At 38.1% G+C, this 24770-nt stretch overlaps 1 protein-coding gene across 1 annotated transcript in view; it reads right to left on the bottom strand.

Annotated features, from left to right (window-relative positions):
• tnr (tenascin R (restrictin, janusin)) overlaps positions 1-24770 on the bottom strand; it is a gene marked incomplete at both ends in the record, with an annotated part of 73499 nt that overhangs the window by 30414 nt on the left and 18315 nt on the right. Inside the window, 11 exons of the mRNA XM_079243802.1 lie at positions 1832-1975; positions 2326-2445; positions 4960-5226; positions 7787-7916; positions 8083-8216; positions 11309-11398; positions 12174-12276; positions 13082-13182; positions 14531-14621; positions 14925-15103; positions 19397-19547. Of these exons, the coding sequence (XP_079099928.1) occupies positions 1832-1975; positions 2326-2445; positions 4960-5226; positions 7787-7916; positions 8083-8216; positions 11309-11398; positions 12174-12276; positions 13082-13182; positions 14531-14621; positions 14925-15103; positions 19397-19547 (1510 nt within the window). The remainder of the gene's footprint in view (positions 1-1831; positions 1976-2325; positions 2446-4959; positions 5227-7786; positions 7917-8082; positions 8217-11308; positions 11399-12173; positions 12277-13081; positions 13183-14530; positions 14622-14924; positions 15104-19396; positions 19548-24770) is intronic.

Below are 24770 nucleotides of genomic sequence, written 5' to 3'. Positions count from 1 at the left end.
CCAAGTATGTTCTTAATTTCTTTTATAACTTTTGCCCAGTAGGGTGCGATCTTGGCACAGTCCCAAAAAACATGAAAGTGTCCTGCACAAGCATTTCCACAGTTTCTCCAACAATAAGCTTTATCTGGATCTTTACATTGTTTACTTGTAATATAAGGTGGTATAAAGAAACGTACAATGTTTTTCCATGTAAACTCTCTCCAAAGATTAGAGGAGGAAGTAGTCATGGCAACTTTACACATATTTAACCAGTCATCTTCAGAAATTATCACATCAATTTCTTTTTCCCAAGCTTTTTTAATATATATAGTTGAATGTTTTTTTAAAGATTGTAAACAAGTGTACAGCTTTGACATTTGCTTCTTTGGAGTCTTACCTTTGCAAGATTTCAAGAAAATCTTAACAAGTCCTACTTCTTCTTTCTTTGGGAGCTTAACGTTCTTATCAAAATAATGCCGTAACTGAAAATATCTGTATAGATCATGCTTTTCCAGACTGTATGTCTCTGAAAGTTGTGAGAAGCTTTTTAGAACATGTTTTTTCTGAGATAGCCCAATATCCTGTGATACCTTTTTGTGACCACTGTGTAAAACCAGTATCTATCTTTGAGGGCAAAAAATCAGAATCATAGGCTGGCCATCGTAAATATTTGGCACTCCTCTCAGTGTCGCTGTCCTTAAGTATTTTAAACCAAGTGTTTATTGGTACAACTATCCAAATGGGTAATAATTGTGAAGTTAAATATTTTTTAAGAAGAGGTCTGTCACCAAGCATGGACTGAAGAGGAGTGTCAAAATAGGATTGGTCCATTTCTTTCCACTTGGCCTCAAATGATGGGTCGCACCAACACATAAGTATCCGCAGCTGTGCTGCTCTGTAATAATTTTCTAGACATGGCAAGGCTAATCCGCCTACCTCCTTTCGTAATTGTAATGTTTGAAATTTTATTCTTGGTTTTCGTTTTCCCCAAATAAAATCTGAAATCATTCTATCCCAGTCATTGAATTGCTTAGAGGAAACCGAAATTGAGAGTGCTTGAAACAGGTAAAGAATTCGCGGTAATACATTCATTTTTATTATGTCAATTCTATTGTACATATTGAGACCAACACTGTAAATCGGCTTTAATATTTGAAGTCAAAATTGTATAATTTTCTTCAAACAATTGTGATAAATCTTTTGGAATTTGGACACCTAAATATTTAATTTTATTATTTTTCCAATTAAATTTAGATATTTTTTGAGTTTCTAAAGATGGTTTATAATTGAATGAAATAACCTGGGTTTTTTGTAAATTTAGCTTGTACCCTGAATATGTACCAAATTCTTTTAGCAAAGACAGGAGATTGGGCAGACTTACACTGGGGTTAGATAATGTAAGAAGAACATCGTCGGCATACAAACAGGCCTTGTGTTCTGTGTCTCCTATAATGATACCTGAGATGTCCTTATGTTCTCTGATTGCCTGAGCTAAAGGTTCTATAAAGAGGGCAAAGAACGTCGCGCTGAGCGGGCAGCCTTGGCGGCAACCTCTCTCTAGGTGTACTATGTCAGAGAGACCGCCATTGATTTTGATTCTGGCGGATGGAGAATCATACAAAGATCGTATGCATCTAATTATATTGCTATTAAAACCGAATCTGTTCAAAGCTAAATATAAGTAATCCCATCCAACAGAATCAAATGCTTTTTCAGCATCAGGACTGACAGCTATTGATTCTTTATTTTTCATTTTGTTAAAAAGATGAAGGGCTCGCCTTATATTATCATGAGTTTGTCTATTACAGACAAAACCCGATTGGTATACAGTAATGTTCTTGTTAGCTCCTACCTGTAAAAACAGAAGTGCTGATGACTTTGCTCTCCTGACTCCCTCTGACAGCGTTGAGGCTGATTTCATACTCGGTGGCAGGAAATAGACTTGACAAAGTGTAGTTTGTGACGTCGCTGTCAATCATCACACTGTCCACCCGACCTGCAGGACACAAGGTAACATTTGATGTTACGCTCTTTCAGCTTATACGGGCATGCCATGCAGTCAACTGGTATGTATTTTGTTTAGGCGTAAAGGGGAGATTAGTATAACGTTTTAATTTAAATTTAATTAAAACTGACTGATAAAATGTTATGATTAATCGCTATAGTACAGTACAACACAACAAGCTCTACACAAAATGTATCTTGCTCAAGAAAGTAAATGCCAAGCTCATTTAACCGGAACAGTAAACAACAATGTGCTGTGTGTTTGCGTATAATAAATGCCATGCTATTAAAATGCCGTTATGACAAACATCACAGCAGATATTAAAGTGTAACAGAAGCTACCTCTGGCCGACTGGTAGGAAAGCTTATAGTACTCAAACGGAGCCAATGGTTTGATCCAAGATATAGTAACTGCATCTTCTGTGACATCCGACACTGTCATCTCTTTAGGTGGGTCCATTCCTAGAAGAAGGGTGATGGGTGGAAACACAGTGACGTGATGAAAACTATCATTGATGCATAGTCGGATGGACTTTTGCTTTCACAGTTGAGTTTACTATGATTTTACAAGCAACAAGGGAACAACTCAAGTGTAAGAATTTATGCAAACAATATTCCTTGAGGACCACAATATCCTGTTTGGTTCACATTTAATCTCCTCCTCACCCCACGTGGACTGATCCGTGGGTCTGTGCCAGCACATGCATTTTTAATGCAAATTCATATTAAAAACCAAACATCATCACAAAAATCTCCAGGAGATTTTATAACTAAATGAACACATTGAAACACATTAATATTGAGGCAGAGCAGAGTTTACACAGAGGACGTCCCCCTGCTGACGGTGTGTTTGTCTCTCCTGAGACTACTGGGCTGCCACGAAAAAGGTTACAGTGAAATAATATGAGCAAACAATTACATTCATGGCAAACCCTGAGACACTAGAAAAACAGTTTCAGAGAGACAAAGGAAAAAAAAAGAGGCGATTAAGAGATCACGTCTCTTCCTGTAGATGACAGGTAAAAGCAAATGACACAGGTTTTTATTCACATTTAGAGACTTAAGGGTTTGAGATGATTTGAATTCTGTTTCTATTTCATTTAACAGCATTTATTTAACATCATATTTTCATGCATGCAAGTCCAGTGATCATGATTGCTTCGGGAAGTGTGGAATCCAAGAACAATGGTAGAAAAACACATTTTCTCATGAAGGTTCCTGGAGGACTGAATGGAAAGACACCACCGTTCTGTCAGAAACCCCCCCACCCCACAGGCAGATCATGGTCACTATAAGCTCACATCAAAGCACTGCTAGAACTGGCCATTGTGTTAGAGTGATTATCAAAGCTTGATAAGCCAAAACGCCTGTTAAGACTGTGGCTGAGATGTAGAGAAAAGCAGCACATGTCAAACACAGCAAATTAATCGAATGAAATGCTAAAAGCAAATTACACACAAAAAAAGTCAAAAGTGCTGCATGTCATCATCACCCACATTCAAATTACTGAGATCAAAGCAGGGCAGCAAAATGACTACAGTGTGAAGACAGGTGCAGGAGATACTGTACATCTGTCTCAAAATCCCCATCCAATTACATCCATGAAAATCTGCTCCTTGCGCGTGGGTGAATTTAAAAGGAGAGCAGGAGACAAAGCTCTGTGCTGCAGAAGTATTATTTCAACTTGCCACTATGATCAGTGCTTCTGCCACATCTTTATTGCTTAGTGCTGGTTTTCCTTTTTTGTTCAATTTGTCTTCTCTTTTTCTATCTATTTGTCTTCATCCCCGTCTTCTCATCTAATCAGCTTCTTTGTAGCTCCTCTTTCGAGGAAAAAAAGAGTAAAGATTCTCTTTGAGCGTCTTCTTATTCTGGATCTTTCTCTCTAAAAGGTTATAAATCTGACCCTCCTCTCATTTATTTCTGTTCTGAAATGTAAATATCCCACTTGAGAGCTCCTTTCAACAATAAGTCAGTTCAACTAAAGTTGGAAAATTCAGTTGGGAAATGCCATAGAAATGTTTTTGAGGTTAGAAAATTATCTTTCTAATCTTTACAGTGTAGCTTAAAGAAAAGAAAATGATAATAAGTAAAGACAAATCAGAAAGAAAAAGTGCACGAAACAAAGAAAAAAGAGAAAACTAAAAAACACTGGAGAGAGAGGTGAAGTATTAAAAAAATACCACAAAATGCATCGTCACACTGAAATGTTCATCTTCTTTCTCTTATTAGAATGGCATTCATCAGCAGTTTTCCATAGGCGGTGTCTCCTGGAATCACAATTTCCAGCACAAACACTGGATCATTAGTGTGGCAACACTGAGGAAAAAAGACCTTCAAGGCAGTCTAAACTAATTTGTTGTGGATATGTCTGAAAAAAAAGACCCTAAAAACACTTTTGCAAATACATACTTATTTAAAATCGCTTTCTATTTCTATTTCGTAAACCAATTTTCCTTTCCTTCCATTTCCTCCTCAGCATATTACCTGCAAATCACTGCTTTCATCCAAATATATCCATCTTTTCTATTTACTACCTTCGCTCAACTTAGGATTCAAGGAAACTCTGTTCCCATCTGTTCCTGTAAAGCTAATACAGGGCACTGGAAACCTTTCCGAGATTTGCTAAAAGCCTAATTTGGTTATTTGAGTAATGAAGAAAAACAGGATGAAAGGTTTTTAAGTGTTGGTCACATAATCAAAGTAATTCAGCTAGAAAAAAATGACATGACATTTTATCCACTAAGACCTAATAAATCACTTTTTAAATAACCTTGATGAGCAGATGTCCTCATTTAAAATACACGTATGCTGATTAACTCTTCAGTTAGCTACATACTAGCAGTATAAAAACACATGGTCACACAGTGTTCAAAGCTCATACACAGCTACCAACCTTTATCCTCTTGATCATGAAGTATGTCTGTTTGTTTTCATCTACATCAAGCCACTTTCTTGTGAAGTTTAGCAGCTCACCTGTGGTGAGTGATGCTGTAATGGGCTCAGAGGTAACGTCTCCCTGTATGGTGATTAGACTGACGGTGTAGTGAGTGGATGGCAGCAAGCCCAGGACCAATGACCTCGTCTTGGAGCCTTCCAGTGTTACTTTAGAGGTGTCGGTCCCGTCAGCAGAGCTGTAGCTCAGAATGAAGAGGTCAGCAGGCGGTGCTGGAGTGTTCCACGCCACTGACACTGAGTCTGAAGTCACCTCTGACAAGTAGAGGTGGGTTACAGGCCTGATTCCTGGAGGAACGGGGTTTTACAGGTCACCAGAGGGATTTCAAGGACAGGTTAAAAAAAAGAAATCTGCTGCAAATGAGAAGTGGTAGAGAAGGAACATTTTGCCACTGTTATGAAGATGAAAGACAAGCCATTCGGTGGCTGATAAAAGCAGGCCAGGATGGTTTCATGGATCATTTATAATGCAGTTGAGAAAATTAGCCGTTGGGTGCTATCTTGATGAGGAAGGTGAGAGTCAGTGCAAACCACAATCATGTGGCAGTGATGATTTAATTGGTAATGAAAAGGAAAAATGAATGAGGTAATCCACCATTATGATGAAGATGTGATGGGGCTGTTCATAAGAGCAAAGCAGATGATAGTGGCAGATGCTGTTGTCAAAATGCATGACCTGGACAGGAGGGGATGTAGAGAAAATGAGCCCGTGTAGAAGCTGACACAGCAACAAATGCAAGAAGAACTGAATTCAATTAGCCATGTGTGAATGCATAAACACCTTGGAAAGTGTGACAACATTAACTGCGTGTTTTCTGATTCATCTACACTAAAGGCATGCAGGGAAGGTCTCCTTGTAATCAATCATCAGATGAAGCCGGCTTTGTTTTCTCTGGCATGCATCTATATGCTTCTCAGGAAACTGCTAACTTTTAATATCCTTGACAAACTGTAAACACACATTGCAGCAGTGTAGTCAGCAGAAATTTGTGTAACACAGACCTCCTAAAAGCAGCGTCCTTGTGTGTAGCGGTGGTAAAAGGCAAGCTGTAAGGACCCGCTCGTCTAAACATAGCTGCTCAGAGGAAAGTCAATGGTTTTGCTCTAATTACAGATTAAATATGTCAGAGGGAGTGCGTGACTGTGATGTGATGACCGTACTGCTGGTTATGATGAAGTTGCCGTCTTTGATCAACAGGACAGGAAGCGCTTTGCAGGGTTAATGATTCAGAAGCCAGTGAGATGGAGCAACAATGACCACACAGATTCAATGTATCTGATGAGAAAGTGTGAGTCATCCTGTGTAGGTGAGTACTGCTCGTTGCATCAACAGAAAGAAAGAAAATGTTTTTTCAAAAGAGATTTTTGACATATGGTATGCTGTTACTCTGAAAGCCCACAAAGTTCCTTAACTGTGCTGCTGCTGTGGTCTAGCAGCATAATGCAGATTGCTGATAATGAGCAAAAACACAATAACACACACGTTTGAAAAAAAAAAAAAAAAAAAAAAAAATATATATATATATATATATACACATATATATATATATATATATATATATATATATATATATATATATATATATATATATATATATATATATATATATATATATATATATATATATGTTGCATTATCGTATGTATAGATGAACTGGAAGGATTTGTCACATTTTCTAAGAACAAAATTACTGAGAAATTGACTAAATGAACAAAAATCAATAAAACAAAGGAATCCAGAGAAATGAAAACAGAACAATTTCTGAGTAATATAGTGTAAAACGATGCGGTACATAAATGACTAAAACCCAAAGTTCTGGCAGAGAGCCAGAAATCATCCACTGACGGAGACAAAATAAGGATAGACTCAGTCATGCTCCAAAGAAGGTCTGTAATTATTATTTGATCAGTTTATGTGATATTTTTTCTTCATAATCACAAGTTCATCTCAGTGCAGGCAGACAGATGTTGTTAATATGGCAGGGATGAGAAGATGATAAGACAATTTTGTTGTTGTTTTTTTGTCATTTAATCTTTCTTTCATCTCTCTGCAATGGTTTAAGTGGAGTTACCGAAGGAGCCGCAGTTAACAAAAGAGACGAACGCAATGGTGATGGTGATGATGTTGTGACAATGACAACTGTTACAATGGACAGTGTAATTTGAAAAAAAAAAAAAAAAAAAAAAAAAAAAAAAAGATGATGATAATGACAGTGGTGGAGACAAGAATGACAAATCTGCCAGAAGGTAAGCGTGCACCCATCATTTGGACAGATGTGAAGCTGAAGCTCGCACAAAGCTTTCTGTAAAAATAACAGTCTGCAAAGATGAGAAGACTGACAGGTCATATGATGTGTTGGATGGGTAGACACAAGTCTGGTGAAAAACAGCTAAACTTTGACTGAAAAGAAAGAAATGACATCAGGCAGTGCAAGCTGGCAGCTGAGTTTACAGCCCAACAGAAAGAATGCGATGTTGAACACAAGTCAGAGGAAACAAACACAAATGCATTTAGATGCGAAACAGAAATGCAATTAGGAAATGCTTGTACCAAACTCATTAGCTGACTTGAATAATTTACCTCTGCTAATTGCTTCTTCAAAGTCTTTTTAAGGTCAACTGTTTATTTTAGTGTGACTCACCTTACCTGCTGCCACACTTTAGTTCATTACATTGATTATTCACTGCTGTCTTTAGTCATCTGCAGTAATAAGATGATGTAAAAGTATATTGTGTGTCCTAATCTAATTTCCTTAACACTCTTCTACTTGTTTAGTAAATGTTTATGATGTTTGTCTCAGCGCATCTTCAAGCTGTACAAATATGTTTTAGAATGTAAGATGTCTACCTGTGAAGGCGTCGATGGTCGCCGCAGTGCTCTGCTGCCTTCCTCGTCTTGCTGCAACAGTGATGGTGTACTCAGTTCCAGGCTCAAGGTCAGTCAGAGTAGTGGTGGTTACGTCTTTGGGGACTGTCAGCTGGGACACAGAGGATCAGGCACATAAGATTAGATCCAGAGGAACTTCTCTCTGCACTATTACACGATACACAGTTTGGTATGATCCTAATCACAGAAGATTATAACTAGCTGTAGACATTATACATTTAGTCAATGTAATCATACAAACAGTTTTAAACTATTACCTCAGAAGTGACCCCAGAAGATGATGTGTAGGTAACTTTGTAATGGTCGATTGGACCCTGGACGATGCCCCACACCAGAGTGATGGTGTTGTCTGTAGATGCTGTTACAGTTAGATCCATGGGTACGTCCAGACCTACGGCAGCAGAGGGAAAATGGGATTTCACAATAAGGACAAATATAATTAAACATGTCGGTACACTGAAAAAATAAACATTATTAAGATGTTTTGCATGTGCTTGAAAGCAGACTTATCCGAGTGTGGGTACATGAAGAGTGGGAAGTGGAAATAATTGTAACATACTGTACATTTACTGTTAAGCTTATCTGCCACCTTTCCCTTCTCTCTCCATGTTCTGTTGTTTCTCGTTGGCCGCAGGCTCACTAACACACACTCGCTCTCACACATGTTCACTCACTCACTTATTCACAACCGGGGCTGCTACAGAGCTGACTGGGCTTCGGGATGGAGAGATGTCTGATCAGCTCTTACTTCACTGTGTGTCAGGTTACACAGTGTTGCTGTGGTAACACCAAAAACACACACCCCTCCTCTCCCCGAACCAAGTCCACTCTGTATGTGTGCGTGCACAGAACAGCAGAGCAGCAAACAGGAAGAAAAGCCTGGATAACATGGATATTAATTTTTTTTTTTTTAAAGTAGCAACGCTGGAGTTGCAGCAGTTATCAAGGTTATGCAAGAATGTCACATGATCCTGTCTTACCAGCATGATCACAGATCAAAGGATAGCATTGATAAATCCGCACTTACAAGCTGGTCATCTTTTAATGTGATTTTTAAGCAACTAGATATATTTCTTTAAATAAATCAGGTTGCATACGTGATGTTGACAACATACATGATTTTCAGAGCACCATAACTGAAAACCAGGTCAGCTGTAGAGTTGCTGTCAGCTTCACTGGATAGATAAGACCTGAAATTCTCTCCCAGTTTCTGTTTGATGTTGATGGACCATATAAATCCAGTGTCATGATGGTTTGAACTTAATAAGACAAAAATATTTCTTTTCATTTTGTCATGTTACTAAAGTAAAAAAAAAAAGTAGTGTTTGTGTATTTTATAGTATATACAGTATTTTATATTAAAAAAAGGACTTTTTTTAGATTGACTATTTATTTTTTGCGAGTCTTTTGGGCCCACCACATTAGTAAAGTAAGTTTAAGTGGAAAAGATGATCAAATCATGGTCGTGATGAAAAGTGACACCAAACATAGGTAAAGAAAACAGTTTCTAAATGGTACACAAAGTAAAAAAAAAAAGTATGAAAGCAGCCAACATACGTCTCAGACTTCTGCTTACCAGGACTTTGTTGAGGGATTAGCCTTGTCAGTTCAGGTGATAAAACCAGTTTTTACAATGACAGCTGACACAACAAATATACCATTGTCCTACATGATTATATGTCATCATTATTGTTCATGATCAAAAGTAGTTTGTAGACTTATTGCAAGTACTGGACCCTAATGAAATACTTTTATCTGAGTACCCTCTGACCAGGATAATGTTTTATATAAAAAACTTATCCACAGCACTCCAGAACTCCACAAGAGTCCCATTTTAAAACTACTGCTAGCAGATAGCCAGAAAGGTTGGACGCTTTAATTGTTTTAAAACATTTAGATCCTTTTTATTCTTTTGAGCAATTTAATGTTAAATGATTAATTGCCTTTTTTGATAATTCTCTAGTGGAGGGAGAGAGACAAAATGGTCCACTACTATGTGTACTTCTGTCGGCTGTCTGCTATAACACCAGTTTTATGCTTGGGAAAAAAAAAACAAAAAAACTGTGTCTCATGTTTAAAGTCACGTCAGGTCTGGTCTCAGCCCAGGTTGACCTTAAATGCTGGATATGCCCCTGGCAACTGGTTTTCTTCTCTGTTGTCTCTTCTCATGCCTTGCTGGGTATCTTAGGGTGTTACCACCTGCTGTTGTTCGGCTACAGTAATAACCTCCAAGCTACGACAGAATAAAGTGGGAAGCTTTGATGAAGACTGACACTAAAGCAAGAATATTGTAGTGAATGTTCATAAAGATGTACAAAAAAAAAAGAAAGATTAATACAGTTGCATTTTAACAAAGAGATTCTGACATGTTTTCTCACCAGTTCCACTAAAAAAAAACATTTCTTTTCAGCACAGCCCATACATTTAATCAGTTTATCAATAAAATGAGCAACATATTCATCAGTAATTGCAATGTTAAGTTGCAGCTGTCATTTTATGAAAAAATCTGCTAACTGTTGTTCAGTAATCAATATATAATGATTGCAACATTGAAATTATATTCTGATAATCTTATCTACTTTATATCATGTCATACTGGTTGTCTGGTGAAGCTCTGACATCAAAAGAAAACCCACCACTGATGAAAATTTCACATTATGCTTCCAGGATGTTCACATCTAAAAGGACCTCCTACTTCCCTGCTGGATCATCAGTTTTTAATTAAGAATTAATCTTGTGCTCAGCCATGTTTGCATGAAACCTCACTCTTTAAAGCTGTCTTTTAAGTATTTTATGACCAAAAAGAAGCAGAAGTAGAAAGAAGACAGAAATAATTTCAAGTAACACCACTGCTAACCAAGACCTTAAACATGAGCACAGCAGTGTGTTGCTGGGGAACTTTCATGGTCTTAAAAAGGCACATTAGAAAGATATGATGGATGTGGTGCATTTTCAAAGTTCAAAAAGAAAGTACAGAGTGGAGATGTAGAACAAAATGCTCATGAGGACAACGGATGAATAATGTTGCTGCGTGTTAAAAATACTTTGAACCACTGAAATAAACTCAAGTGCAGAAAAGTTGTGACCGACACAGAGCATGATGGGAAATATTTGCAGCCCACCTCCACACAATGACATTTCAAACAGTCAAAGGTTAAATGGAGTCATTTTTTCAGCTAAACAACACAAAACACAATAAAAAATGTAATAGTCTATCAAGTACTGAGTTAAGAGGGGGGCATTAGCAGAATGGCATGCATGATTACAGCTCTAAAACGTTGTAACGGGAACTTTGACCCAAACTGATAACATAAAACAGCCACACACCTCGATAAAAATAACACAAGTGTTGCCAACATCTGATTTACTCACAATTCATGACCAACTTAGAACATGCAATCACAAATAACCTGACCAAGGGATTTGTGCTGCAGGTTGGCTTTGAGTCTCCTTGTTTCTTAAAACAGAGAATAATTTACTCACCTGTCCTAGCATTCATTGTTGCTGGTGTGCTCTGGTTGCTTCCTTTAATAGCAGAAATACCAATGCCATATTCTGTGCCTGGCAGCAGATCTGATGCACAAAGACAGAAAGAGTGCTGGCAAATTTACAGGCATTCCAACAGCAGAGCAGGCTGCTTCACATTCACCTCCTCGCACAAAGTGCATGTCAATTCGATGGCGTTTTTCGTGACAGCGCAATTAATTCGCAGCAGTGATGTGGAGATTTACATGAACATCGTAATGATTTCTGAAGAAACACTTCTTTTTTCTTTTCTTTGTTGCCAACTGCGTAATGGATCAAATTCAAACCAGTTGAGAATGTTTCTGTTTCCGCAGCTGCTGAAATAAAGATGAAGAGATGAGTGATGAAAAATAAGGGGGCGGATGACAGATTATTAGAAGGAAGAGACTCAGAGAAAGAATGAAAGTGGAGAAAGCATTGATTGCAGTAGCCTAACACAATAACACAAGGACCTTTCGCTTCTATTCTCATGCAGGCCATGCCCTTTGCAGTCCTAGAGCCTTTCAGAAAAAAAAACATCCCTGCTGACCCATCTCTCTGACAGCCTTTCAATACACCCCCAGGACAACAAGCATTTCTACAGATACAATCAGTAGCCCGTCAACCAAGTGTTAGCACTGCAGATAATTCTGCCATGTAAAACACAGGCGCTTTGCAGATTCTTCAGAACACATTAGATGCTCTCTGATAAAACTGAAGGCATCGGGAAAAACGGCACGCTGAGTGGAAGAACTCTCCAGATGTTCATAATAAATAATTCAGGAAAAAAATCGATAACAAAAACAAATGAAAGAGGAAAAAAACATCACTACTACTTGCTTACCTGTAAGCTTAGTCTTAGTGGTGGCCCCCTCGTTGCGTGGTACAATGACTTTATCGTACTGATCTCCTGCTAATGTGCTATACACCACCTGGTAATCCTCCACCTACATTTACACATGAAAATAAAAGATTTACAACAGTAAACCAACCTAATATTTGAAGTAAACACGAAACATTTTCTCTGCCTTTGCTTTTCAAATTTCATACTGAAGCTTTATCAATCATGAAACTCTTCTTATGACTACTGAGTCAAACATGAAATCAGTGTGTATTCAAGTTACCTGCATTCATTGAGCTGAAAAAAGGAAGACCACCTGAGTTATGACAGTCCTCAGGAAAAGGATATAAATAAATAAAGATATTTCACTGCGTATTATCATGTCAGCAGATTAGAACAGCAGGCTGGTTGATGCGTCTCAATAGCATACAATAAACATACAGTGGACACCCAAGACTTGAGACCTAAATAAGCATTTTAAGATCCTCTCCACCTATTATCTATTATACTTAAAGAAATAAATGATTTTTTTTTTTTTTTACAAAAGTAAAGGTATAACTTTAACAAAAACTAACCAGCAATATAAAATATATAAATGATGTGTAAGCAAATTTCTAAATATTGAAGGAAATTAAATTAACATCACTGTGTGTGTGTGTGTGTGTGTGTGTGCGTGTGTGTGTGTGCGTGTGTGTGTGTGGTACTTTGTAACTGACAGTGTGACATCAAGCAAAGGGCTTTATTGTATCAGAACACAAGTGATGCCATTAAGAAAAACTTCCAACATAAAATGGGAATGTAAACTTCCACTAAACTTTGATGTCCTGAGATGAATGCTTCTCACATCAATCACCAAAGAGGCTGAAAGGAAATCAATATGAATAGATTCAATCTGATCCGCGTCTCTTTACCTCAGCTTCACTGTTATCCCATTCAAGCTCGAGGGTGGTGGAGGTCTTGGACACGAGCCGCAAGTTCTTGGGGGCATCAATCTCTGAGAAGAACGATAAAGCTGACAATGTTGGGGACACAGAGACCAACGCTCAGGGATTGTGAACAAACAAAAATCAGCAGTTTAAGCATTATTTCACACACACATATATAGATGAAGGTTAACAGTCATTTACTGTATTTAATCTTTGCATGTGACAAACAGTTCCTACAAATACTAAATAATAATATATGCAGACAAATGTGGCAGCCGTTTTGAGTCTTGCCCTATCTTGCAGCGCCATGGCTCAGGTGGCGAGTCCTAATTATCTTGTATCTGCTGACATGGACAGCAGCATGAATGTCTGGACTGACTATATTAGACAGTGGTTATGCTGTCTTTCATATCAGTTAGACATCAGCGCATTAATGCAAATTCTGCTTCAGAGTTGGAATATGAAACGCAACTCAAGTTACTATAAATGATCAAAACTTGATAGTTTTTAGCATTTGCAAAGGATGTTTATATTCTGTTTTGTTAGATATTTGACATAGTTTTGTTATAACGTTTGTATTTAGAGTACAGGGCATCGTGGACGTGATCTGTTTGTGTTACTAAATGTAGGATTTTATTTTCTGGTCACTATTTTGCTCTGATAGGCGCAAATCCCGTTGTATTTCAAAATATTGCCCAAATTAATGTCCTCTCACAAACACTGCAGACCGTTGTCTCTAAGTCCTAAAACATTAACAAGCATAACAAATGTTTCCGTTGTGTCACGCTAGGCTACAAGGATAAGTACAATTTAGTGTCAGATTGACACTTAACAAACTTTCTAACTAGTTCCCATGACAGCATGTCATTTCTTTTCTGCTCTCAGTATGTCTGTTTTTCCTCCCCTATGCTAACACACCACCATCAGCAGACGCATGGTGTCAGCCACCGCCCGTCTCGGTGTCACACAGACACAGAATTATAAAGTAAATGCCAATGATCTTTGCGTTCACTTTTTACCACAATTAAAGTTTTCCACTGCTGTTCACAGACATGAAATGTGCAAGTTCTTCCAGATGTCATTCATACACAGAAATGCCACCTAAGGAAAGGCGGTGGGGCTACATCCACTGTTTGTCTGTATTAGTCTAAGCAGACAAGCATACATTTTACTGCAGATGTAGCAAGAGGTAAGGTTTGCACTCAAATCATCAAAAATACTTTTTTTTTTTTTTTTTTAAAAAGTAGATCCTTCCGCACAAATGTTAGCAAAGCCCAAACTACCATGAGCAGATGTTCACAACCTTATCGAGAGTAGATAAAAAAAAAAAAGTGGCATGCATTGGGCAACGTTCCATTTCTTCTCTATTCTCAAAGGCAAGCCCAGGATCACACTCAGCGACTATCAACACATCTGGTTGCTGTCAGACCTCACCGGTAGTAAATTCGGTGGAAATAGATCCGCTCTCATTTCCCTTCCTAACTCCGCTCACAGACACCTCATATCGTGAGCCAGGGCGCAGAACCTGAGGAAAAGAACAAAACAGACTGATTAGTTGGTTTAAGCTCTTTGCATGAAATGTTTCCACTTTTATTTGTCTCCTCTATCTCCAGTCTGAGACTGCAGGCAGACTCTGAGATTAGATCATCTCCACAACTATAACAAGAAAAGACAAACACTTACTACAAAAGATAAAAAATAAATAAATAAAAAAAAAGCAAACCCGCAAAACCTTGTGTGAAGTGCTGTTCTGTGTAGATGGCAGCCAAATCCCCATTATAAGACAGCATGATAAAATCTGATGAGTCCTACAAACACAGACACACACCTGAAGAGAGTACTGACTAAGTGAAGGCTGGAGACGAAAGGTGGTTCTCGGCCCCTCTCCTCCCACAAGGCCATAGCGCAACACAATCTGATCGATCTTGGCTTTCGGTGGTGTCCACTCCACAAATGCCACAGTGTCTGACACATCTCGCACAATAAGCTGAGTGGGGCCATCAATCACTGCAAAACAAAGAAAAACAGCCGTCCTTTTGTCATTGCTGCGAACAAGGCTGACTCACAGTTTAGTCTCTGTGTCAACACAGCCGTTTAATTCAGCATTTTAACACTGGCCTTTTGGGTTCATTCCTGAACATGACTTTAGTAAATTTTGCTGACAGGTTGACATGTAACTTGTACTTTTTGTCATTATCCATTATCACCAGTCTGAACTTGTAATTTTTCAAAATATGTCTCAGGTAAATCTGATGTGGATAAGTTTCAATCAAGCTTCAAAGGAGGATTGTTTGTTATCTGTAAAAGCTGCAGTGCTATCCAAATGAAACTTATCAGATCTGACACATGCTGATAGAATAAACATTACATGGAAAATGTGGAAAACGTAAGCCGTGACTGACGTCTCAACATACCGACAGCTGGAAAACAATTCTAACTTGGTGTGGAAAGCTGAGTGCACATGAGGTGTAATGATGGGAATGCAAATGTGTTCGAGAAGAGGGATTCTCTGAGCATTTGACAGCACATTCAAATGCTGCGTGCCAGTAACACTATGACAACAAATCAGTCAAGGTAATGAAGAATTAGAAAAAATGACAAGTCAGTAAAAAAAAAAAAAAAAGGGTCTGATATGGAGTGTCTAACAGTTTGCTAGAGAAATGTGTTTTTTAATTTAATTGATACATATTTAAAGTTAAATCAAAGGAATCTCAGCGTTTTTTATAAATGGCATTTTTGCTGACTACTTGTTTTAAATGACTACAACTTAAATTAGGCTAATAAAGATGTGGAACATCATAAAATGTTGGGGAACGTGCTAACATTGCAAACAACAACAGAGAGTTCAGCTGACATATTTTTCAACTTGAACACACCACCGTGAACATGGCCTTGTTGTTTCCTGTTCCTTTCTACAGGTTTTACTCATGGAGGACACATCTAGAACGAATTAGGGGTTTTATTGGTATTTTATTTTTAGTTTTTTGGGCTCTAAATAAGTCTTGAACCCAGACTTGACATACTCCTGGTCCACCCTGATCCTTGACGCATTAGAAATTGGCCCCTTGGGTCTTGTCCCAGAAAACTTCCTGAGGAAGATGATTGCAGAAAAACCAGCCTCACGTCAGGTGTGCTCTCCCTCTGGTCTTCCTCTCGGCTCCCGACGGTGCTCCCTCCCTCTCCAAGGAGAGACAAATCTTTTCTATAAATAATTTAGTGACTTCAAATTTGTCTTTTCCTCTTTCTTTATCCAATAAGGTGTCATGCAGTGAGCTGCTGTGAAAAATTAATGAGACGGTGCCATGAATTATTAATCGATACTTAATTACAATCCACAAAATGAACAGAAATTGGACAGGATATTGATGGTGTTTTGACTGGAGACGTCAGAGTTGGAATTGTTATGAACGAGATCTGAATTGGATCTATTATAGCTGTCTAGGCAGTGTCAGCTGGGCGAGGAGTGAAGCCAATACTTAAGCAACATTTACACAGGGGGAATAAATGTGGCAGACCAAACATGACAACGTGACACTCATTGCCCCCCCCCCCCCCCCCCCCCCCCCCCCCCGGGGGTGGCACACCTTCAGAGTGGCTTCGTTTTTTTGTTTTTGTTCATGTTAGCTGAAACAATTATTGCTGAATATGTACAATTTATAAAATAAAATATATCAATGAATTTATAACAATATCTAAGATCAGTCTCTGCCATCTATCCCTCCATTTTATTGTTGCTAATGGGGGTCAGGTCGGGGGTCAGCTGCCGTTGCACTGAAGCCCAGACTTTTCTCTCCCTGGCCACATTTGCAATGAGCAGGAGCAGCAACTCCTGGATAACCAAGCGTCTCACCCTATCTCTGAAGGCTAGTCTGTCCAGCCTGCAGACGCAAGTAATTTCAGCCGCTTGCTTTCACGATCTTGTTCTTTCATTTGGCATTACCCACAGCTCATAACCATAGGTGAGGGTAGGAACATAGATCGACTGGTAAATCAATCTTTGGCTCAGCTATTACTCAGCTCTTTTTTCCCCATGAAATCACCACAATTGTGTCTGCAGCTCGGATAAAACTTCCCTTTTCTCATCCCAGCTGCTTCACACTCGACTGAATCACTCCTGTGAGAGCTGGACATCACAGCGTGATGAAGCTAACAGAACGACTGTTCATCATCTACAAAAAGTAAAGACGCAGTCCTGAGCCCACCAAGCCAGATACCTGTAACACCTCAGCTGCATCTGAAAATGATGTAAAAGTTTTAAACAGAATCAGTGACAAAAGGCAGCATTACAAGTTCCAACCTTCCTGCTCCTCCTCAATCCTGGATTCCCCTCCCTGACAGACCCTTCTCTGTCTCCTCTCTGAACATGTTTCCAGCATGACTTTTGTAGTTAAATTAGCATTATTCGACATGTATCAATAAAAATATATGAATGAAAGATCCCTGAACTCTAGTTGGAACACATCCTGCAGTTTCCCAGCTTGAAGAGGGACAGGGGTACCATCGCCCCTCTATCAATCAGCTTGATTACAATCAATACTAGTAAACTAAAGAAAAGTATCCTAAAACTGCTTTCACACATTCCCTGGAACCCTGAGATGTCCTACAGATGTACCAGAGCAGGTACGGAAATTGGGATTCTCCACTCAGTCCCCAAGTAAAATGTGCACAACATCACTGCGTGAAACAATGTAAGAATTGGTTACCAACGATTCCTGGGTGTTTGTTGTTGCACCAGACGTGACTGTGTGGAGGACTTTGTCCTTTCCACTGACCTGTATGCAGCTTTTTTTTTTTTTATTTGTTTCTATGAATTCAGATACGTACAGATGCATGCAGAACTCATTAGTTAAAGAGGCACATCTGCTATTTATAGGGTGTTGTAAACAAAACAACATAATTTCCACAGCATGGTTTCTCCACCACATGCTGCCTCATGCATGCTCCAGACAGTCAGTTCCCTGCACCTCCGCCTCTGCAGCCTCTTGCGGTCATGTGCTTGTGTGAACGACTGCAGAAAAAAAACCAAACCAAACTATCTGGACTTTCTCCAGAACAATTACAATATCCATGTTTGAAAACGTCCTTAAAAATATATTTTTGATGACTTGATGCATTTATTGTGTATTATCCTGAAGCCATCATTGGGCCTTATTTATCCACCATTTTTTGGAAAAACTTGGGAATATTTGACAAAAATCGTGACAATCACCAACATCTTTGTGTCTTTTATCAGTAAGAGCAAATCCTACGAACACTCAGGAGTCTTCTTACAAACACGTTAGCACCAACATGTTGAAACAGAATAAGAATTTGTATTGTTTTCTGCTGTAAATACAACAATAAAACCACAGTTATGTTTTTGTTAGATATTTAAATAGTTATTTAAACTATTTTTTATACATTTCATTCAGTCAAAAAACAGGTTGCAGTCAAGACAGATACTGGTGGTGCAAAACAGATTTGTTCCCTCAACCATAACAATATCACTCCATCACTCTCAGCCACTTGTCACAAATGGACTGAACGTGACATTTAATCATTAAGATTTACTACAACAACCCTTTGCATTCTAATATTTAGTTTCATAAACAAATCAGGTTATTTCCTGGCCACCTGGTTAATAACACCTATCAAACTCACCTGGATTCACCAGATGCACCATTTGCTTCATATATGAATCATGTTTTAAAATGATGCCATAGCAGGTGAAACTTTGCTTTGCAAACTGTAAAAGCTACATTAGGCAATGTGATGGAAATTTATTCTACAGTGTAATACTTTCCCTTTTAACCATGACACCACCAAGATGTGTGTCTCATGGGACGAGACTTAAGGCTGCTGTCCACAAAGAAACGGATTTAAGAAAATTTGTAAGCTACATTGATGGGTGGGTGAATGAATCAGTCAGTCAATCAATTCTTTTCTTATCCTTGGGTTGAGAAATCGTTTTGGGACATTGCTAAATGATTTATAGATATCTTAAATTTCTTTGTGAAAATTGACAAGAAGACACATGGATCCTTGTGTTTAAGTTCACAGCAGAGTGGGGACCCTACACGTGTTCTTTCCCTCCTAATGGCAACACAGTGGCAGGTTTGATGGACCAGATAAGTGCTTGTAGGATTTTGAATGCTTGTTTGTCTTTATAAGCCTAATGATTTGACCTTTCTGTCCATCACGTCTCCGGTTTCTGCGCAAATTGAACACAGGCTAGCCTTCCTGCAAGCATCAACGTGATAAACATAATAACAAGAAAATCTTCTTGTCATTAATATCCAGTTTTCATTCATGCATACGTACATGTTGTGAAAATAGCAGTGACAGGCTGGCTTCTGCCCTGGTCTCTCAGAGCAACCAGGTTAACTGTGTACTCCTCCCCGGGCCTCAAACCAGTTTGCACGAATGAAGTGATAGTACTGGGCAGCTGTGTAGTCATTCCTCCATCATTGTCCTTGGGAGAAAAAAAGAGAAAGACACAATTAGACAATTTTTAAAAAATCATGTTATTTACATAACTGGGTATTTTTTGGATATACATCAGTAACTTCAAAATTATGTTAGCTCAACAGAGCCTAGCATGAACAATTGAAGACATACAGTTACTGAGACCTTTGACATCACTTTATGGTAAAGACTTTACTCAAAATTCTTGAGCACAATCTGATGCAAGTCTTCTGCTGCCAAACAGACTCAAGGTAGCTGAAGATTACACTCTAAGAATTTTGACATATTACATAAATGGTAAATACCTCTTTTTAAAAGTAAAAAAAAGCACAAATAAAGACCTCATATTAAAAAAAAAAAAGGAAAAATTACCATTATTTCATGAGTCGGGAAGTAAAGGGTTAAATAATTCTGACAGATGAAATAGCATCCACACATAAGAGGGCAGGGACTTAAATAGACTGTTAATAGTTTAACACATTCAATTCTCAAACCATACTACTTTGCAAAAATGTATGGACCAAAGTGATACCTCTAAAGCCATGTTCTGCTGAAACAGCAATTAGTATGCTTCCAAAAGGCCTGTCAGTCATCCGCGCAGAATCCCAGCTATACCCAGCCGTTCCCAAAGAGCCGGTGTTGCAAATGCACTTACTGCTGACAGATGTTTTACCAACTGCTGGTCTGAGAACCCAACCCAGATGCACTCATGAAAGCAGAACACACATCTGCTTTCTACTACACCTGTAAAAATGATCTCCCTGTAAATTACAAACTGAATTTAATTACTTGCATCCAAATCTATCAAGCTTTTGTAGAAAAAGGTCTGAACTCCATCCTATGGGTAAAGTTCACAAAGTGAGATAGTACTAAAAAGATCCATATTTATCAAACACGAGCCAGTTGCTAATACACATTAGTGAATAGAAGCTGTTAATAAAAGTCACACATTCCAAACATTATGCTTGTGTCCATTCAGGATCATTTGCATTCAGAAATACCATAAATATTGTTTTGGGTAAATATTGTCAGAACACAACCCGTAAGAAATTGCATGGAAATGACTTGCATTCCATCTGAGAGTGATGGAGGAGGGGATCAACCCAATATTGCTATGTTAACATTTATTGATATGGTGCATTTCATGCATGAGGCAACACAATATGCTTTACACAAATAAAAACAAATATATTTTAAAAACATTTATAAAATTACAAGAGCAAGAGAGTAATATTATATGACAATACACTCAATACACTACTCAAAATAGAAAATATATTGGCCAAGATGGGAAATAAACTTTCAAAGTAATAACTGTTTAAATTTCAATAAAGAGCAGTATTGTTGAACTATTCTAAACCTCAAACATTAGCAGCCAAACTAACAGTTTGTTTCCCTTTGAGACAAGGAAGACCCAGATGAGCCAGATCAGCAGCTTAACAAGGTGGGAGGCATTCATTATCCAACTATGCAATAAAGAGAACGATTCACAAAACAAATACAAATGCTTTAAAATGGATTTATCCTCGTCAATAAAAGAGAGGCCAGATTAAACTTTAAAGAAAACCAGGCTTTTCATAGAAAATCCCTACCTCGGTGTTTGATGTTCTTTGAGTTGAATATATCACAAATATATGAGATAATATGGTTTTTATGACCATGTTTGTCTGATCAGACAAAGGAACTTTCCTTCACAATATATTTTTTCTTTGACCATGTCGTCAGCTGCAAACATAAGTCAAAGTTGAAGCTATCAGCTCCATCCAACCATTCTCCATCATTTATCCAGGGTCAGGTTGCAGGGGCAGAAATCTAAGCATAAAGATCTAGACTTCTCTCTCCCTGGGCCACTTCCTCAACCTCCACCAGGGAAATCCTGAGGTGTTCCCAGCCCAATCAAAAGTCTTATTCTCCCAGGGTCGTCTCCGCCTTCCCTGGGGTCTTCTTCTGATAGAATGTGCTCAGAAAACCTCCTCAAAGGTATCCAGGAAGCAGAAGGTATCACCTTTGCAGGTTGTAGGAAGTGAACTCAGTCCATAAAGGTGTAAACCTGCACTGTAAACGGTGAGTCTGGTGTTCCAGCAGCTTCCAGTTTGTGGCAAACCAATGCCTGGGTCATTCCTGGGTTGTTCCTGCCCTTCATACGGCAGATTGCATGTTTTATTTAGTAATAGGTATACACATTTCTATTTAACAGATGATTTTTATGATCTGGAGTTTAGAAATGGCTCTAAGTTCAGACTCCTGCTTCTTCACTAAGAGTGCTTCCTGTGATGCATGTTAGTCCAATGAAGTTGGGAATTGAACCATTTTCGCAAGCATAGAAAAGTTACAAGCTGCAGTGAGTTATGATCAGTAACAGGATATTAAGAGTTAGAGCCCAATGTATTTATTTCCATTAAGTCAACCATGGATGGAACAAAATAAACCCTGAGCATTGTGTTACGTGTAAATGCAATACTGCCACTTAGACTGGAAACAAATTCACATGAATGCATGAATGATGCATAATTCCAATATCTGGCCTCTACATGCATTCTCAGAAGTGTTCCTCCTAATGTTATAGTAAAGGATATGCCCAGTTAACTTTAGATCTTTCTTTTAGTATATAGATTTCTACTTTATCATTTAATTAAGGAAATGAGACATGTGATGTTACAACCATTGTACAACACCCATCCCTTCTGGTTATGCCTTCTGACCTCAGAGCTTCCACATTTAGCCTTGCTAAGGATCGGGTTGAGCAGATGCTGCAGGGAAACTAATCTCTGTGTTGAATTATTCTTAAGAGGCCACAAACGTAAAGGTTATTTAGCTCCTTTTGTCCTAATTTTCTCCCTTCTCCCTTCCCCTGTCTTGTGTTTCCTCTTCCATACTTGGTGTTGTGTTTTCTGTTTTTCTTTTCCTCTCCTTCTTTTTTTTTTTTTTTGCATCACAGTTGATCATACGAACTTCTGGCTTGGAGGACTAGAGTCTAGACCGGCTATGGGACAGAATTGTTATGTGTGTGTTATGCTGAGATTATTGGAGCACACCACAGTATGATCAAAACTGTGAAATGCCATATTTTTTATCACATCACTAAAAAGTATTATTTTGGGGGGTAAATACATATGGATGAAATATTTTGTTTCCATGTCTTTTTTCTTTTTAACATTTTATTTAAATTATGTTTTTTGGTTTGTTTGTTTTTTAAGTAGATCCTGAAATTTCCTCAAAATATTGATGTATATTGCACTTTGAAATGCAAGGAAAATTGGAACAGCACAAGCTGATTTGCAAGCAACTGCAAAAATATAAGAAATTGTGCATCAAAAAAAAGGGTAGCATAATATCATCCTGTAATGTTTAATATAAACTGTGGCAGGTGATAATGCTGCAGCCTCTTTCTTTCCTCTTTGTTTCTTTTGAAGTGAGTTTCATGTTTGTTCACGCAGGTCTTGAGCTTTCATGCTTACTTCCACTATGAGATTGTTAAAATTCAAAATCCCCTCTGCTGGATCAAATCCAATAGGGGCGGGACTGCCAAGTCTTAATATGATTTCCCCCGTGGCTGAGGAGAGAAGGAAAATGAAAGAAGACTGAGGACTAAACATGTACAGTAAAAGAACAGGTATGGGCATTGTAGGGTTGGGGGAGGGGGTAGCTGCAGAGGAGAGTGTTACAGATTTCAACCAAGAGGTAGATGGAAACTATAATCAGAGGATTAGGAGGAAGGGTTGGAGGGATGGGAAAAGATAGAAGAAGAAAAGTAATGTGACAGAGTATAAGAGAGAAAAAGAAGGGGGAGGGTAAAAGCAATAAAATAGAATTAAGCAAGCTCCTGCTATTTTCATTCACAAACTTCCTATCCTTATAAAGGCTTAAAAATAAACACAAAAAAGCATCTCAACATCAGATTGAAGGCTTACAGCATGGCCAGACCAAAGGATATCGCTCCTGAGAACGCCTTAAAGGAGGAAACCAATTACAGTGAGAGGGGATAAGATTAGAGTTCAGAAAGTACCTGAGTTTACAGCAGGCATTAGAGAGAGAGGGGCTTTTGATTTTTGCCTTTGAACCCAGCCCTGACATGGTTTTGCAAAAGAAAGAGTAAAGATGTTTATTGGCTCATCCATCTTAAACATCAGAGATCAGCATCCAAAATACTTCTTTCAGTTCAGAAATTAAGAGAATTATTTTGAGATCCATGACATCCATGATTTACAAAAATAACTTCAAATCTCTCGTCAGTTTTCCACTTTTCCTCAGTCCGTTCTAAAGGAGCTTTGACCCAGAAAAAGACAGCAGTAAGTCTAGATGAGGTTCACGCTTCCTCTTTAAGCTACATTTGTGGATGGCACAATTAACTGTGTTAACAGACGGTGATTTTCTGGAAGTGTTCCTCAGCCAATGCAACGATTTCCATTGCAGATTCATGCCTACTTTCACTACAGACCTGCCAGAGGGCCAAAAGATCATGTGTTGATGAAATCATGAGCTGTAGATGATGGAATATTCAAAGTCTTTACATCCTTATCATTCTGAAACTATAGTTTGTAAATGTTTCCAAATTTGATTTGGTGTCTATGTTCCTTTGTGAATACAGCAAAGATTTCCTAATCATTGCATCATAAAAACACCACTAAAGTGAATCTAACTAAGCAAATAATCTGAATAAACACTTCAAAAGATTTGAAACATTCATTTCTGTGTTCTTAGTATTCTAAGTAAAGAGTGTTTGCAGGATTTAATTATGCTTCTATTTGCTCTTGATTCATTATATTTTAAATTGTTGCCACTTTTGAGCATTAACATGACTAACTACCTTGACTGGTGCTAAAAATGAATCTTCAAATCATACAATAGAATAATTGAAAAAGTGTTTGAAGCCCTCAGTAATGTCTGTGCACCTCATTCATTACTATTAATGACATCAGTGTTGAAGCCCAAAGCTGATCTGCTACTCATTTATTTACAAGAAAATGGTTTCATTATTGTGAATATACTTTATTATATTGTGAATATACTTTATACTTTATCTGCCACATGAGAGCATTTCTACTAAAAAAAAAGACACGCAGTCAATAAATTTCTTCTAATCTTATAGATTGGCGATTTATCTTATTGTTTCTATATAACCTTTTTAAAATATTCAAGTTGAAAAGGCATGTACAGCAAAGGTTACCTTAATATCCTCCACTTTATGATGCACTTGCATATGTGCTTGACATCAGTGTGCAGTGGTATA

This window comes from Telmatherina bonti (genome assembly GCF_933228915.1).
Source record: "Telmatherina bonti genome assembly, chromosome: 7".
Lineage (NCBI taxonomy): Eukaryota > Metazoa > Chordata > Actinopteri > Atheriniformes > Telmatherinidae > Telmatherina > Telmatherina bonti.
The sequence above is the reverse complement of the archived record's forward strand: the minus strand, read 5'-3'. Positions and strand labels throughout refer to the sequence as shown.